This window comes from Varroa destructor, unplaced genomic scaffold, assembly GCF_002443255.2.
Source record: "Varroa destructor unplaced genomic scaffold, Vdes_3.0 BEIS01000001.1, whole genome shotgun sequence".
NCBI classification, from domain to species: Eukaryota; Metazoa; Arthropoda; class Arachnida; order Mesostigmata; family Varroidae; genus Varroa; species Varroa destructor.
The window spans coordinates 15,966,968-15,981,862 of record NW_019211454.1 but is presented as its reverse complement, the minus strand read 5'-3'; the positions used below and the strand labels follow the sequence as shown (position 1 = coordinate 15,981,862).

General features: G+C 46.0%; 2 protein-coding genes across 4 annotated transcripts in view; both read left to right on the top strand.

Moving 5' to 3' along the window:
- LOC111243031 (locomotion-related protein Hikaru genki-like) overlaps positions 1–4,220 on the top strand; it is a 103,508-nt gene extending 99,288 nt beyond the window's left edge. For both annotated transcript variants that reach the window (XM_086986458.1, XM_086986460.1), the window contains 2 exons: positions 2,118–2,285; positions 3,438–4,220. In XM_086986458.1, the coding sequence (XP_086842584.1) occupies positions 2,118–2,285; positions 3,438–3,590 (321 nt within the window). In that variant the 3' untranslated portion in view covers positions 3,591–4,220. The remainder of the gene's footprint in view (positions 1–2,117; positions 2,286–3,437) is intronic.
- Positions 4,221–8,128: 3,908 nt separating this feature from the next.
- Glut1 (Glucose transporter 1) overlaps positions 8,129–14,895 on the top strand; it is a 280,015-nt gene continuing 273,248 nt past the window's right edge. The window contains exons 1-2 of one of the 2 annotated variants that reach the window (XM_086986424.1): positions 8,129–12,013; positions 12,180–14,402. The gene's annotated coding sequence lies outside the window, so the exon portion shown is untranslated. Of the gene's footprint in view, positions 14,403–14,895 lie in introns of both variants that reach the window. The other variant, XM_022817452.2, reaches the window with a different exon arrangement.

The following is a 14,895-nucleotide window of genomic DNA, read 5'->3' as shown; positions in this document are numbered from 1 at the left end:
TATATATATAGTGGGAATGAGCGAGGGGGTGGCGAGCAGCGTTTTTCAACGCGCGGCGCATCTTTTACCCACAGGGACAAACGCAGGAAATACCGATTCAGAGGTTATGGCTTTTCCTGGGTTACTAGTGAACGAAGCTTTTGGGTATCTTTCGCGGGGGATGTGGACAGCCTTGACGGGATTCGTAGTCACCGTCATCAATGCGTTCGTTCTTTTGCTAGTCCGCAGTTACTAGCTTTCTTGCTGCTACTGGTTGGATGCTTTGAAGATTCACCGTTTCGACGAATCGGCGTCTGACGATGGCGTGGAAACGACGTGTGTTGGCCTCACCGCCGTTTTCTTTATGAAGGAAATCTGCCAGCCAAATGCCAGACCGGCATATAGTCCTTGCTCTGTCCTGGTTGCCCAGCGGCGCGCTTGTCTGCTCGGGACAAAGCCTGCCGAAGCCGCCGTATGACTCCTGTAAGTCTTCTCCTCTTGGGATCCCCTTGCGACGGGTTGCTCCGAGCCAAACGAGTACCAAGCTGCTACTCCTGGTCCTGTTTCCGCCATACACTCATACGTGGCAGCCCCTAAGCCTGCTCTATGGGCTGTTGACAGTGACGACGGTGCTGGCTTTGGTGGTACGGAAGACGCATTTATCTTCCTTTAACCGAGACTGCAGTGACATTGACTGCGGTGGTAAGAACGCACCTTTCCCATAACCCCATCCGCTGCAACGATGACTGGCTGCCATCTTTTTTTCTCGGCATCTTCTTCTAGCCCCGAATTTCTCTTTCCGACGAAGCGGTTCGTGGCCCTCTGTCCTGTCGAAAGGAAGCAGAGTGCGATCATCTCCAGCAACGTAGACCAAGCGTTCCCCCACCAGCAGCAAACCAGCTGGGATCGTTCCGTCCTGACCGCAGACTTTATAATAATAATAGCAACAACAATAGTAACAATGGCTTTTAGAGTACGGGGGACAAGCGGGTGGCACGGGGACAGTGGCCGTTAAGAGAAATGTGACAACAGGATGTGTATATTTTTGTCAACGACTCACCAGCAACGGTAGTATCTTGCCTTTTGGGGCATATTTGCGCATATGAGTAAATGCGGTCAGTACTTGATAGTCTTATGGAGAAGACGTACAGCTGTCTGCATGATATCGCTCTCCTTGTTCAGAGAGCGAAAAGATAAAAAAAGCAACAATGCTTCACTGACGTGGTGTTCTCAAGAGCCGTTTTATAGTAACGATTGTACCAGTTGAAAGAGGGTCGCTAGTTTGCAGCGGAACCTTGATCAAAGCTGCTAAGTCACCAGTGACCGTAACTAACTCTAATGGTGGGTGGGGAGCTGGAACGTCTACACTTAGAATAAAGGCACTTGTGGTTGGCCTTAATTTAGACGTTGTTAGCGCTTAAATGCCACAATAAACGTTGCTCTAAAATGCTATCTTCTATCCGTTCTTCAAAGATATTTGCAAATAATAAAGAAACAAGCACAATTACGAAATGTTTCGTTTGCAACCAAAACAAGTCTGACGCAGCGTTTGTTGACTGTGCTTGGCCTGCACAAGAGAACTGGATGTAAAGGTTGACGATGAAGATAAAGAGTTATTGAAACGACGCGGTATTAGCACGCTCTTTATGAATCTTTCCTTATTCATCGAGCACCATACTCTAAATTACAGACTTTAGTAAAATAACCGATTTGTCAATACCTACTAATTTAGACAACGGGGCCGTACCAATAGAATTCGTAATCAAACGTTTTTCCGTTCTAAACCTTTTATTACAGTCGGTAATAGGGTGGAAATGCCGTAATGAATCGGCCAGCCTTGAAGGAAAAGATCGTTACCACGTCAGTGGCAAATAACGTTCACTTATTATCAGAGTTACCATTATATTTGCACGTTACAAGATGTTGCTTAAGCAATTTGGGCGATGACGGCACCCGAGGCACAACTAGCCCAGCTGGTCAATTATCAGGTTGCCATCCACCAACTAATTAGATTTTGTTCTGCCTTTTTATGTTCGCCGTGCTTTCAACGAATTCTGGGCTTTGTTTTTTCCTGGCCGGATTGTGATGAAACTCCGCACGTCGGCACAACATCGAAACGACACTGAAATATGCAAAAGACGATGTGCCAATACAACGGAACCTGGTCTCGATCGGCGCCCCGATGCAAGCCTGCCTGCGAATTCCCTGGGAAGCCGTCGCATGGACGACTGCTTCCTCGTAAATTCCATTACGACGTCGGCGAAAGTGTGCAGGTCCATTGCAACCAGGGCTATCGAGTACTCAAGGTATGTTTCTAATAAAAATTATTGTGTTTATTATTCTTTATTGTCTACAGAAAGTTTACAATAGTAGGCGTGTGACAAAAGCCGTCTCACATACAACAGACGATCTATATATCTATTTCACTTGCCTGTTATATCGTGTGTGTGCAGATTCGAAATACAAGTACCATAGTCATCGCGAGTTATTTTATGGTTAACGCCGTGTAATAGTATTTACTTTAAACATAATCGCGTAGTTAAGCTCATTTAAACGATAAAATAGGTACTTTTGATTTTGTACGTTTGATTTTATTTGCGTTAACGCGTAAAATGAGCGGGTGCTTTCAATGCGATTTACTATAGTGATGTAGGCTAACATTTCGGGCAAGAAACACTTCCTTATTGACAGGCATTAGAAATTTTTCGCCATGTGTACGCCAATAAGATCCGTTCTTCGATAAGACGTTCGAAGCACAGATGGTAACTGGAAGGACATTAGTCAACGACTAATATGTTTTTTCGGGAGGCGGCCGCTCGCTAAATTTAGACAGTATCGATGGGAGAAAAAACAGGCCATTTATTTAAAAGCAGCAAAATGGCGATACTTTGAAATGAAAGAAAAATTCGATAGGTGACAGCATCACACGCTTTCTTTAACTATGAATAGACAGAACTCTATTCATTAGATTTTGTGTAATTCGCCTGTAAAAAAATCAGCATCGACACAGTACCTCTACCGCCAATGGGGGGGTGAACTAGTTAGGACTGAATTTTACGCTGTTTGAGACGTTTAGGCATTACCTCAGAGGACACAACGAAGTGGTTCGATGAAGGTTGCTCCAACGACTGTATGGGGCGGGGCTTGAACGTAATGCTAGTCCCAGTGGCCGATACAAAGCTTACTTAGTAAGTTCGATAAACAGCTGTGGAGCCTAATTTGCACCCCAGAACTATAACTAAAATCGTATCGTGGAAAGGTTTTTGCGAGCAGAGCCTTTTACTGGTCCAACACAACAAAGATGGGCAGACCGAGAACGAGAGTCAACTCTGTATAATAAAGCAAACCGCTCTTTACGCTTCGTTCTTTTCTGATACGGTTTTCTCTCCGTCTTTCTAGTACCGTCAGTACTACCAATAGATAATTGAACGTTAACTATTTTCCACCGTCCTTTACAGGCGCCGAAGCTGACCTGTCTGGACAATGGGCTGTGGTCATCACAGATGCCGCATTGTCGACGTAAGCTCTCACCGCATAAGAAGAAGCAGCATCAAATCAAGGCGGCAACAAGCACGACGTCCTATCCAGGAGAAAAACGAACGACAACATGAACCCCTCGACTAAATCGGTCGGCAAACGCAAAAGAGGGCGGGGGGCGGGGGTAGCAGACGCTTTCAGAAAAGGGGGTTAGTGTTGGTGAGGTAATCGAAAGTCAAAAGAAATCTCCAATCAATCGATATTCAGAACCCTCCACCGCCGTGTACGTATGGAACTCCGATCGACTCGACCTCAGTCTCAAATCGAATAGTCCGAGGAGGGGCGGTACAGGAAGGCTGCCATCATACTAGTCATTCATAGGAAGCTTCTACCAAGGCGACGAGTGAGAATCGTGCATCGGTCAACGGCCGGATAGAGGGAAACAAAACGCAATTCGTCATTCAAAAAATGAGCGTTCTAGAAAAAGCTAGAAAAGAAATTCATGATATCCTTCGTCAGATGCCCAACCACCGAATCGAATTCGCACGGGTACAGAAAGGCAGACAGTACGGTAAATCGCTTGAGTATCATTACTCAACCCTTATTTGACACATTACAGGTAAGATGTAGACAATTTAAATAAAAGCATAATTTCTGTGACGATACCCATATAAGGAGAACTTCTGCAACAGATCTGCTGATGATGATGACGATGATACTGAAAATAAACATAATAGCATTGTTATTAAAGTATGATAAAGTGACCGAGTGTGTTTATTCGAAGATAGATTCGATCTTTAAGGTTGAAACGAGCTGTTTCAATATTGCGAATCAACATTACAGTGATAATAATAAAAATTGACTGAATACTTCTAGCACTAGGAATAACAAAAAAAAAAAAAAAAAAACTGTTGTTTTCGATGTGCCAATGAAGCCTTCATGGTTGTCCTCAATAGAGCAACTCCGCAATGTTTAGGGCCAACCAGCGTCAAGTGTAACTCATCGATAGGTATTTAGTTGTTCGGGCTATATCCCAAGACTTATCATCTTCATGAAGCACTAGTTTAGCGCTATATGCTCATTCCCGACAAATTGAAAATCTGAAATCGCTTGAATCTAACAATACATGCAAAAGCAAACCGATTTCCCTCCGTGAGAATCCACAATGGGTGCAACTGTATAATTTTAATGTCAAGGTTTGCTAAGAAAAGGGAGAGCTTAATTAATAACAATAGCAAAAAAAAAACCCTGTACATTTTTTTCCCTATACGGTTCGTATTTATATTGCATTGAAAAATTGACGGGCTCGTCCGTATTCGGAGAAGGAAACAGCTGGGTCCGCCTGGAATAAGCTGAAGTACTATATAAGGACGGGTCTGCTGTGTGATATCTGCCTAGTCGATTCCTATGAACGGCAACAGCCTTAGGCGTACAAATACGCTTTCAGTCAGACGGCCGATGTTTGTTCGCCGGTCCATTTAGGACTAATCGATGCATCTCATAGAGAACATTGTGACGCACATGTACTAGCTGAAGCTATCAAAAGCGTCACATTAAAAAGTTTCCCTCTGAAAGGTCTGAGCGATGATAAGCCTGCTAGTCGCTCTCGAAAAAGTTCATCTTGAAAAAAGAACCTACCTCCCTATTCTACTTATGTATGTTTATCATCTGCTGCAGCTACCAAACGACAGCCTACGAATTATTTTGCCTTTATGATACATTGCACAATGGAGTATGCATGAAGCAGCGTTTCCGCCATTATTCGAGTTGCGACATTACAGATTGCTACTATGTAAAGCCCAAAGCGATATTGTTTGTGTCCAAAGTAGGCCGTAGGTAACAGAAGCAACTATAATAGCAAAAGGGCTGTTGATTTTGAGAAACTTGTCACGAGCATAAATAAGTCATTTCGTGTAAAATACAATTGACCTCTCACCATTTGATCATATGGGGTTATATTTGCTTATACTCTTCGACCGTTTTTCTAAAAACTCTGGTCCTCACTTCGCGAAGGACGCCCAAAGTCTTCCTCATTCGATGAGTATTTCGGCGGTAAGCAAAGACAACGCCTCATTTTTTCCACTTGAAAAAAATAAGCTATGTATATCAAAATGTCCCATATCGTTTGGAAATCCGAACATTCTCGAAGATAAATCTATTATTAAATGCTTGTCGAAATTTAAGTTTATAAATTAATATTAAGTACTTTCTTTCGATCGGCAGTGCTGCTCCTCATAGATCTACACTGGCAGCCGTGCTGCCATTTCGTCCAGTTTATCCGCTTATTAGAGTTAATGAAAGCTCAGGATTCGTAAGATAGTTTCGTAAATCTACCTAGCTGGATGCACATGCACGCTTTCAGCGTAAAGGACGGAGCGGCGTTTTTAATTTGTAGCTTGTAAAGGGTTCACGAGGACGTACTTCGGATCTTCTGTTTCAACGGCCAGCACTCCGATTTTTCCAAAACACGTTAATTTTCGAAAAATAACGGGATGGCATACTCTCTTCTGCTTGTTCGCTAAGCCTGGCGTGCTACAAGTGTTCCTTCGTATCTGTCGCTACCAGCTGGCTTTTCTCCTGTCGTTTCTAATTTCAAAAAAAGAAGACTTAGTTTTCTGCGATCAGCGTTTTCCAGAGAGCGTGACATAAGGCAGTGTGCGTAGCAATATAGTATTTGCAAGAGAAAAGTGCGAAAAAACACTAGCACTACCAACGACCACCTACGAAAAGTGGCCTTCAGCTATCGCCGCGTCATAGCGTGCCCTGTTTTGTGTTCTCAACTTTTTGCCCCCCACTCTGATCCGTCCAATTCTCATGCTGTTTTTGAGTTAAAGATTCTACAGCTCTTTTTTAGACTTGAAGTTAACTGGCTTCAAGCAAGGTTCATCATGCATTTTTCGATGGACGCGAGACATTGTCCGGCCGAAGTCTTGGTGCTGGATTGCGTTCAATCAGTTCGGTCCCCTACACAGTTCATGACCTCCGATGCATGACCGAATCGCTACGGCATATCTATGTTTGTTAAAAGTAGGTCACTCCGATGATCTATTTACCACCTTTTTCTCGATTATTTCTTCCTTTATACAATAGGCTCCCTCCACGTTCACGCTTTTATACCGCTTATTTATTTTATTCGAAATGTTCACCTTTGTCCACCTACCAATCATACCATATGACTTCTCGCCCGCTCAAGCTGGAAAACTAAACTGGTCATCGTTTGCCACGACTGCATTTGTTCTCTTCTAATTGTACTATCGAACCGTATAACAGCCGATGAATTTCCACCGGCTTTTCGACTCCGAGTGTCACTGTCGTTTTTCTTTCCCTTTTCCTTTTGCCGTCTACCAACGTTGAAATCCTTTTTTGCAGATTTCGTTGTTCCATTTTGTCGTTTCGTAGTTGTTTCGACTGCGCTTCAAACCCCCATATGACCTAACTCAACCAATTAACGAAGAACGCGCGCATGCGCGTCCTATTCGGATTTCCAAAACAGGGCGCCAGACTTTGTTCCCCCACACCTATCGTTTCCCATTCCGTACCCATTTAATGCTATCAAAATTCGGAATTTTAAAGTGACACTGTTGCCGAACAGTGCTTTCCGTGTACGCCAGTAAAACTCGATGCTTGCCAATGTCATTGTCATTGGTTAGAAACAGGCACCGAGCTCAATGTTTCCAGGACCGCTGTTTTCAACGGATTCCGAACTTCAGCCGCTCCAAGTGCCAAGGAGTTGGAGTCCACGTCTGCTCCGGAGCAGCGTCGAAGCTCTGGCTCTCTGATGTCCTCTCCATTCCTGTATTGGCATTGGCTCTCTCTATTTCCTTGGTTCTCCTCTTTCTCTTGTAGGTCGCAGATCAGATCGGAACGGAAGATCCGTGTTGTCTAAATTCTGTTGGCGACGAATGTATTTTCAGCAGTAGAAGGAGCACTAGCCACTAGTGCTTCTTCTGCTGTTGCGTCTTCTGTGTGGAGAGAGAATTGGTTGGGTTGAACATTGGATAAGATTGGATAAGATTGGGTGGCGTCAGACAAAGAAGATGAGGCTTTGCATGCTGAATCATGGAAGGACATGAACTTTTGGTCACGGGCACTGGGTCAGTCTGTTGAGTAGCCCAGAAACAATATTGAAATTAGGAGGCATGCATGAATGCAAGAACGCTGTGCGTTTTCCAGAATCCTTTTCGCAAATGCCTTCTGCTTCTAAGATGTGTTTCGATCTATCATTGATACCCGATGCTTGACCGTGCTCCGTTCGTCACGATTTCTAGCAGCTCGACCTTCATGCATCTATGAAAGCTTCTGAGGCCCCTCTGCTACCGTCGCGCTTCTACTCTCAATACTGCAGCCACCGAAAGGAAAGGGTAGGTCGTGCGAGGAGGTTAGAGTGGGTGAGGGTCCCCAACCCCCACACGAGGACCGTGGCTCTGGATTCTGCTCACACTCTGCCCTTACGAACGAGGCGGAGGGTCAAGAGAGGGTTGGATTGGGGCTCGAAGAACAGAAAGACGAGGGTTTGCTGCAGCACAACGGCGGCACCGGGGACGGCACCGCAGCACAGTGCAGGCCAGATAGACCAGCCAGAGAGGGAGTCACGGTAGCAGCAACACTACCACCGCGCCACCATCGGCGGTCTTGGTTTTAGGCTCGACCGCCTTAGCTAGAAGCCGATTCGGTGGAAAGGACAGCATCGTGGTGAAGGAGAAGACACTGAGTGGGATGACGTCAACGACTCGAACCCCGCTACCAGCACAACTACCGCCACCTAAACCTCCGGCTACGAACAGATTGTAGGCCCCCAGCCGAACGCAGCGGAAGCGCGGCCAATAGCACGCGGCATTGGGAAAGCCCAGCTAACTGCATAGGTAGCAGAATCGGCTTCAGTCAGCCAGCGCGTGTCTAACGGGCCGAAGGGGCAATAACAAAACGTCCCTATAGCCACAAACAGTTGCTGGCATCAGACGTATGCAAATCGAAAGTCACGGAGCGAATACATCGAAGAGACACAGCCAGCCAGTGAGCAAGTCAGCCAGATCTAGACAGAAAGGGGCAGGAACGCAGGAGTCAAACAAACCCCGGCCCCCACCAGACAAACCCCGCATAGCTGCGTTATCCCAGCTGAACTGGGACCCGTAAGCTAATCTCATTGCTAGCCATTACTGGCACTGGACCTGCTCAGTCGGATAGCATTGCTGAGTTGGCAGTACATGAACCAGCAACAAGGGCTGGCTGCCCTAGCGGCTGGGCGCATGAACCTCTTTCCTGTCCAAGGGATGAATGGCAAATGAACCTGCGATGCAAAGAACAGACAAGGCAGCCAAATCACGGAAGCTCAAGCGGGAGCTACTACAACTACAATTACCAGCTAAACGATTGCCAAGCTGAGTGAACTGTTGATTGCGTGCCATTTGCCTGACATTGTCGTCACCGTCATCGTTAGCATCGTCTCAACTGGCGAGCTGCCTCGTGGAGCGCAGGCATCACCTGCTAAATGTAGGCTAGGTGGAGCTGCAGCCATTCTGTCAGGTTCGCGACTCCAGATACTTTGATGTGCACGTGCATGCACTGTACGCATGTATCGGCCTTATATTCCGCATCCTCCGTGCGATCATGCGGCTCCTTGCCGGAGCTGCGCTGTAGAGTCGCAGAAATAGCATCTGCGTCGTCAATGAAGTGACGGTGTGATATTCAACAAGCCAAACGAACCGTACGACTCTACTGACGGATTCGTGGATTAACGTGGATAAGTATTTTGGTCCCGTTGTTGCTGCTGGCTGTGAATGGACGACAGCAGTGGAAGCACAAATGCAATGACGGTTACAAAGCAGCCGCGTTAGAAGGAGGAGGTTTGCTAGTACTCGCGTTAGCGTCGTTTCCCAAAGCAGAACTACGACACTGGGACAACTAAACAATTCGTGCTAGACAATCGGTGCAACGTACTCTGAACCGCTTTTTACGGCAAACACGATGTGACCAATTTTTAGCGATGACAATAATGATACTGGGAACGGCGACAATGAGCGTTTGGGTGTCAGTCAATTCCGTTTATCAATTAGTGGATATTAACGATAATATATAATAACTACATTGTCACCCTGCGCTAAAGATGATATTGACAACACTGCTGCGCATCGAGCAGCAGCTTCTGACAGGTCCATGACTGCCGCGCGCGCGCGCGCGCGACGGCATCCGTATGAGTATGACATTGCTAATGAGATAATGGCCCCAGTAGAATTAAGCAACAGGGAGGAAATGCTACATGTGCTAACGTAGCAGATCGACAGGTGATTTTCCTTCGTGCCTAATTTTTTCTATCAATTCAATCTTCTATCGATCTGTACCGTCTTGGAGTGGTCGCCGTTTTTCACGAGTCTGGGGGACTGTCATTGCTTGTTCGAATCGTGTAGAGAACTGTGGAACCTTGCCTCTTTTCCGCGCTCATCTTCCATTTTAAGCCGTCCATAGCAGCTGTGTTATTCGACGATGTTGCCTAGCGCCGGTAGCTTCCATATGTAGCGGTGCTATCAGGTGCGGTTCACTCGCAGGTGCAAGGTGGCCACCTGCTCTCCTGGCGACGGCAGCTAGAGCGGCTTTGGGCCATGCCTGGGCTACGAATGTGTTGGGAACCAAACGATAGCAAGCCTCCACCGACCAGCTAGTTAATGCTGATGTGAAGACGGCAAAGGCCGAAAGGAAAGGCCGTCTCTACGCAGAAGCTAGCTATCTTATATTATTAACTTCCACTACCATTATTGCTATAAGTCATATTACAGCTGTGTTTTGATCACAGGAGCCGTACGAAGCACTCATATATCTATAGTTACGCCGTCCTAATCATCTGGTCAACCCAGTTAGCACGCATCTGGGAGCGGGGCCGGCTGGAACGCCAGTGCCTCAGGTTGCTGGTCGGCAGCAGACGACATGGCCACAGCCTGTGGCAGCAGTCTTGCCCAGCGTCAACGGCCCCCTCGTGGCCTCCTGCAACGACGTCACCCTACGGTGCTGCAATTGCAACAAGATCCTGTTATAATTACTTCCATTATTATTACCAACGTGTCAAACAAGGGCACAAATTGCAGTGAAAGTAACAAGCAGCAAATGCAAATCGATCAGCGAAATCTGCCCAGACAACAAATTAAGCAACTTTATCCACACCTAACAATAAACGCACAATCTATTACAACAGGACAAACAGGCAAAAAAATACCAGAACAGGCGAAAAAACGCCTGGCTTTAGCGAAGACAACCAATCAAAAACATCTCTCAGCAACAACGTCAGCGTCCGAAGCAAATTGCACTATCAGCGCAAGCGATCTTACCACCTCTACCGGCATCCATCGTAACCAAGTTATCGTTTATCATCATAATCGTTCTGGCAGTCACCGCTTTTTTATCGATCAGTCGCGTTACAGTACGACTAACGAACTTTGCCAAGGTGAAGACCAAAAAGCAACCTGTGTTATCAGTCATAAAAACTCAGGCTACTCTCCTGTTTGTTACCGTTGTCATCAACGTCACCCCCGCGGTGCCCCCGACGTTGGCCCGGCCTCGTCCCAATCTTCGGCTCCGTTACCGAATAGTGCTCGCTCATTTGATACAATTTGTAAATCTGCTATCACTACAAGCAATTTTACTGCTGTTGCTGCTTTTATCTCTACAACGACTGCTTTTAATACTGAACAAATTCTAGCGGCAGTGACAACAAAAGGATGGCAAAACGGAGCTTGTGACGTGTATTGCATCCCGCCCGCAAACGACGACGCGGGAGTGCTTGGACTAAGCGTTGTCTGGAGGACGGCAGACGCGTCGGCATCGGAAACGGCTGGTGGTTTTGAAAGGTTTGGATCTGGATCTGTCTACACATAGTGGTATGAGAGGTTTGGCTCTACAAAACCCTCGTAGACATATACACTGTCGGATCTTAGCCGCTAGTCAGCAGAATGAAACACCGGTGAACGAACTACGTCGTTGATTTTACTACTGAAAGCGGCAAAAATCCCGCTCAACAATCACCTAGGCGTAAACAGCTAGAGTAAAAACATATTCAATGACTCAGCTGCGAGACCTGTCGTGGCTCTGATTATTGCTCGTACATGCTCATCAGGCCACTTTGCAGCAACACTACTATAGGCAAGCCTATCTTTCAGCGTTAACGGGCGGTCAGTGCCCTGTCAAAATGACGGCGTTCGAAATCGCGTTCTCCTTACAGGCTGTCGCTTGATTCGACAGTCGCTGCGTTTCCTATTGAGGGACAGATAAGAGGAAATTTGCGCATGAGGTTCCGGTTTCTTATAAACAACGGCTCGGTGTAATGTTGATTGGCGAGGCCGGTCGAACGACGACGGCATCGCGAGTTGCTACAGATAATCCCTGCTCCTCTTAACTTGCGCCGCTGCCGCTTCAGGACCAACGTGGGACAACAGTAACGTCGGACGCAAAATATATCAGTTATATTGGTCGTCGTTTGCTTGGCCGCTGGCTGACGCTGATAGCTATGCGTTCCATGGTCAATTTACATTGACAGAAAAACCAATCGATGCGCAATGCCAACCACAAAAAGGTTAGCTCTTCAAAAAAGGAAGTAATTGAAGTTAGCTAAGGGTACCATTACAAGCAGGACGAATTGGACGATCGCCGTATGCTATGATTATTTATAAGTAGATATAGATGATGTCTTATGCTTTTCATATATTTATAATTCAGTATGTCGTCGTTGATAATGTTAGGTATGCGTGCGATACAACGTTCAACGGGCCCTCCACCCCCAACATATTAGCATGGAGGACCTGCACGATGATTCATCGTTGAACCTCGATCATAATTGTCATGAAATGAAATGATATGAAGCCTCCGAACTGGCCACGGTTCTGGCCCAACCAGGACACCATTCCGTGTTGTTTTCGTGCAGGACACGAGAAGCGACGTGGATTCGCTCGGTGCGAACGAAGTAGCGAGGTAGGCCGCAAAACTGAAGATGAATTCGAACAGGCCAGAGCCAAAAGATCAAACTCGTATGGAACGGCATTATTTATATGGACAAAACGGAACACCGGCGTATACTCTGTTCAAAACACATTAAGAAAATAGTGCCATTTGTAGTAAACTAAATGGTCCAACTTTGTTCATAGAATCACAAAGGTCACGACAGCACATTAGATTCTCTATAAAGGTACAGCTTAGGCTAAGCCAGCCACAGGAGCTATCGAGCAACTTAAACAATTGTTGCGGTACAAAGTTCAAGCAAAAAATAAAAAATACCAATCAAAGGTACTTCGTAACCCGTAATTGGTAGGCAGGCATTTGTCCGTTGAGCGGTTGCCGTTCCGCAACATCAGAAAGAGTCGAGTTCATTTGATCTTTGTAGTGGACATATGAGATAATAGCAGCTGAGGATAATCCTCGATCGCCTTAATCCTCTCAGATCGTAACATCCTCGAACTTGCAGCAAGTCAAGTTTGGAGTAGCTAGTCTTAAAAAGCGTGTCGTACCCACATAATCGGCAATTGCTGTTGTTGTGTTGAAGCTTTCGTTGCTGGTGTCATCTTGGTATTAACCCCACCGCTAGGATTCCCGGTGGGGGCAATGTTGTTGATGAACGCTCGGTGAAAAACAACAACCAACTCGGAGCCAACAGAAAGGCGTTATCACCTCTTTTGTCCCCCCCCCCCCCCCCCAAACCCCTGGTGGGTTGTTGATGTGCTTTTTTTTTAATTAGAACTTTTCTATCACGTAACGTAACAATTCTCTGAAGTGTAAAAATTCAACCTCATGGTCGACTGCGAGTATGAGTGCCCCCGTATGTGAGCGGACCTCCTCCGGATAGGGATTTGGTGTTTTCCGAACTTCTAACGCGCGGTTCGAAACGTGCGCGAAACGAATAACGTGTAGAAGACCCAATTTGAAACCTGCTAATTTGTCTCGAATTTATTTTCTATCGGCGATACGTCCACGAATAGGATAAATGGCAAGTGAAAATTATTCATACTATTAAGTGAACAGACCAGAGTTAGTGCATTGGCCCCGACACGGGTAAAGGTGAGCGGGAAGACAAGGCGAGAAAAACACCTGGCAAAAGATTGTCCAGTCACCAACGGGGCACTTAGCTATCACACGTTATTCTATATAGCTGAGCAGCGATATCAGTCCATCAGCTGCGGAAGCAGCTTCAGATCTTTCTATTGTAAAAATTATTCGATTTCTAGGGAAAAAGCACGAATGATTATCGTTGCCATTCAGCGGTGGATCAATTCAGAAACTACTCCAGTTAAACGATTCTGAAACGCTAAATACAAGTAGCAGGTCTGATACCAACTGGCTTCCAATGAGCTGACAGCTGGATAATGCAGCGTTCATGAATGATACAAGTAGCTTGAAGGAAATATTACTTATATACAAGAATAAATGCGGCCAGTTGCGAATATCGTTACTTGATCGATTCAGAGTTCAAGAAGATACGACGAGTGCAGTGTATCAGTCCGTATGCTTTCACGAAGGCATCTGATGTCTATTGTACATGTGTGTGCGTGAATCCATCTGATGGCGGTCGTCCAACGAAGACGAGTACATGCCGAAAGTGATTATCTACAAAAAAAAAACCTACTATTAATGGAGATATGCGTGTATGCGAGTCCCTACAATGTATTGTGGCCGAAGAGTCGGGGAAATATGATGTACCAGAAAGACATTGGCATAGCTGTCATTTCATCGTAACTGGAAACAACAACGGGAGCGATAGCGGGAAAATTATTCGACCCACATATCTTTCCCTTGCAAACGAAACACACCGACAGTGAGCTGGTTAACTGTTCACGGGCCAGCAGGCGGAGCACCGTCTGTTGCTATCTTGATTGCTTCAAAAATCTTTACATCGACGATCAACCTTCGCAATAATCACTATCAGCGTCGCGCTTGTCGTCGCTTGCCGGAACCGCTCATCTACTTCGTTTCAGGTGAGTGCGTAACGTAGTGACCTTCTGCTGCCGTTAACTATACGAAAATAAATGCTTTATATTTTACGCCCGCTGGCCCGAACGGCTGGCTTCCTCCAGCAGGACACAATGTGTGTCCATGTCCGGTTTTGAGCCTGGACTAGTTTTCGAGGTGTCGTTTGAGTTTAGTTGTAGAGAAGCACGTTAATACCGTATCGTCTCGAGGAATATACGAAGGATTCGATGGGTTAAAGCATCGCTTTCCTGGCGTGTCCGTTGTTCCAGGATGCACCTGAAAGGTAAGTTGGGTTGGGGCAATACAACATGGCATGCTAAAGCTTCAGGGGTATAGAAAGTGTTGCTATTCTGCCATGGCGATTAGACCGCGTTGCGCGGGTTTGACGGATGTCATCTGCTTGGACAACTCTGTAATAGTCCAAATGTATATGTTTGTTCAGGTTCGCTTGTATACGACTGCAAAATGCGGATTCACTAGCACAAGGATTTGATGTTC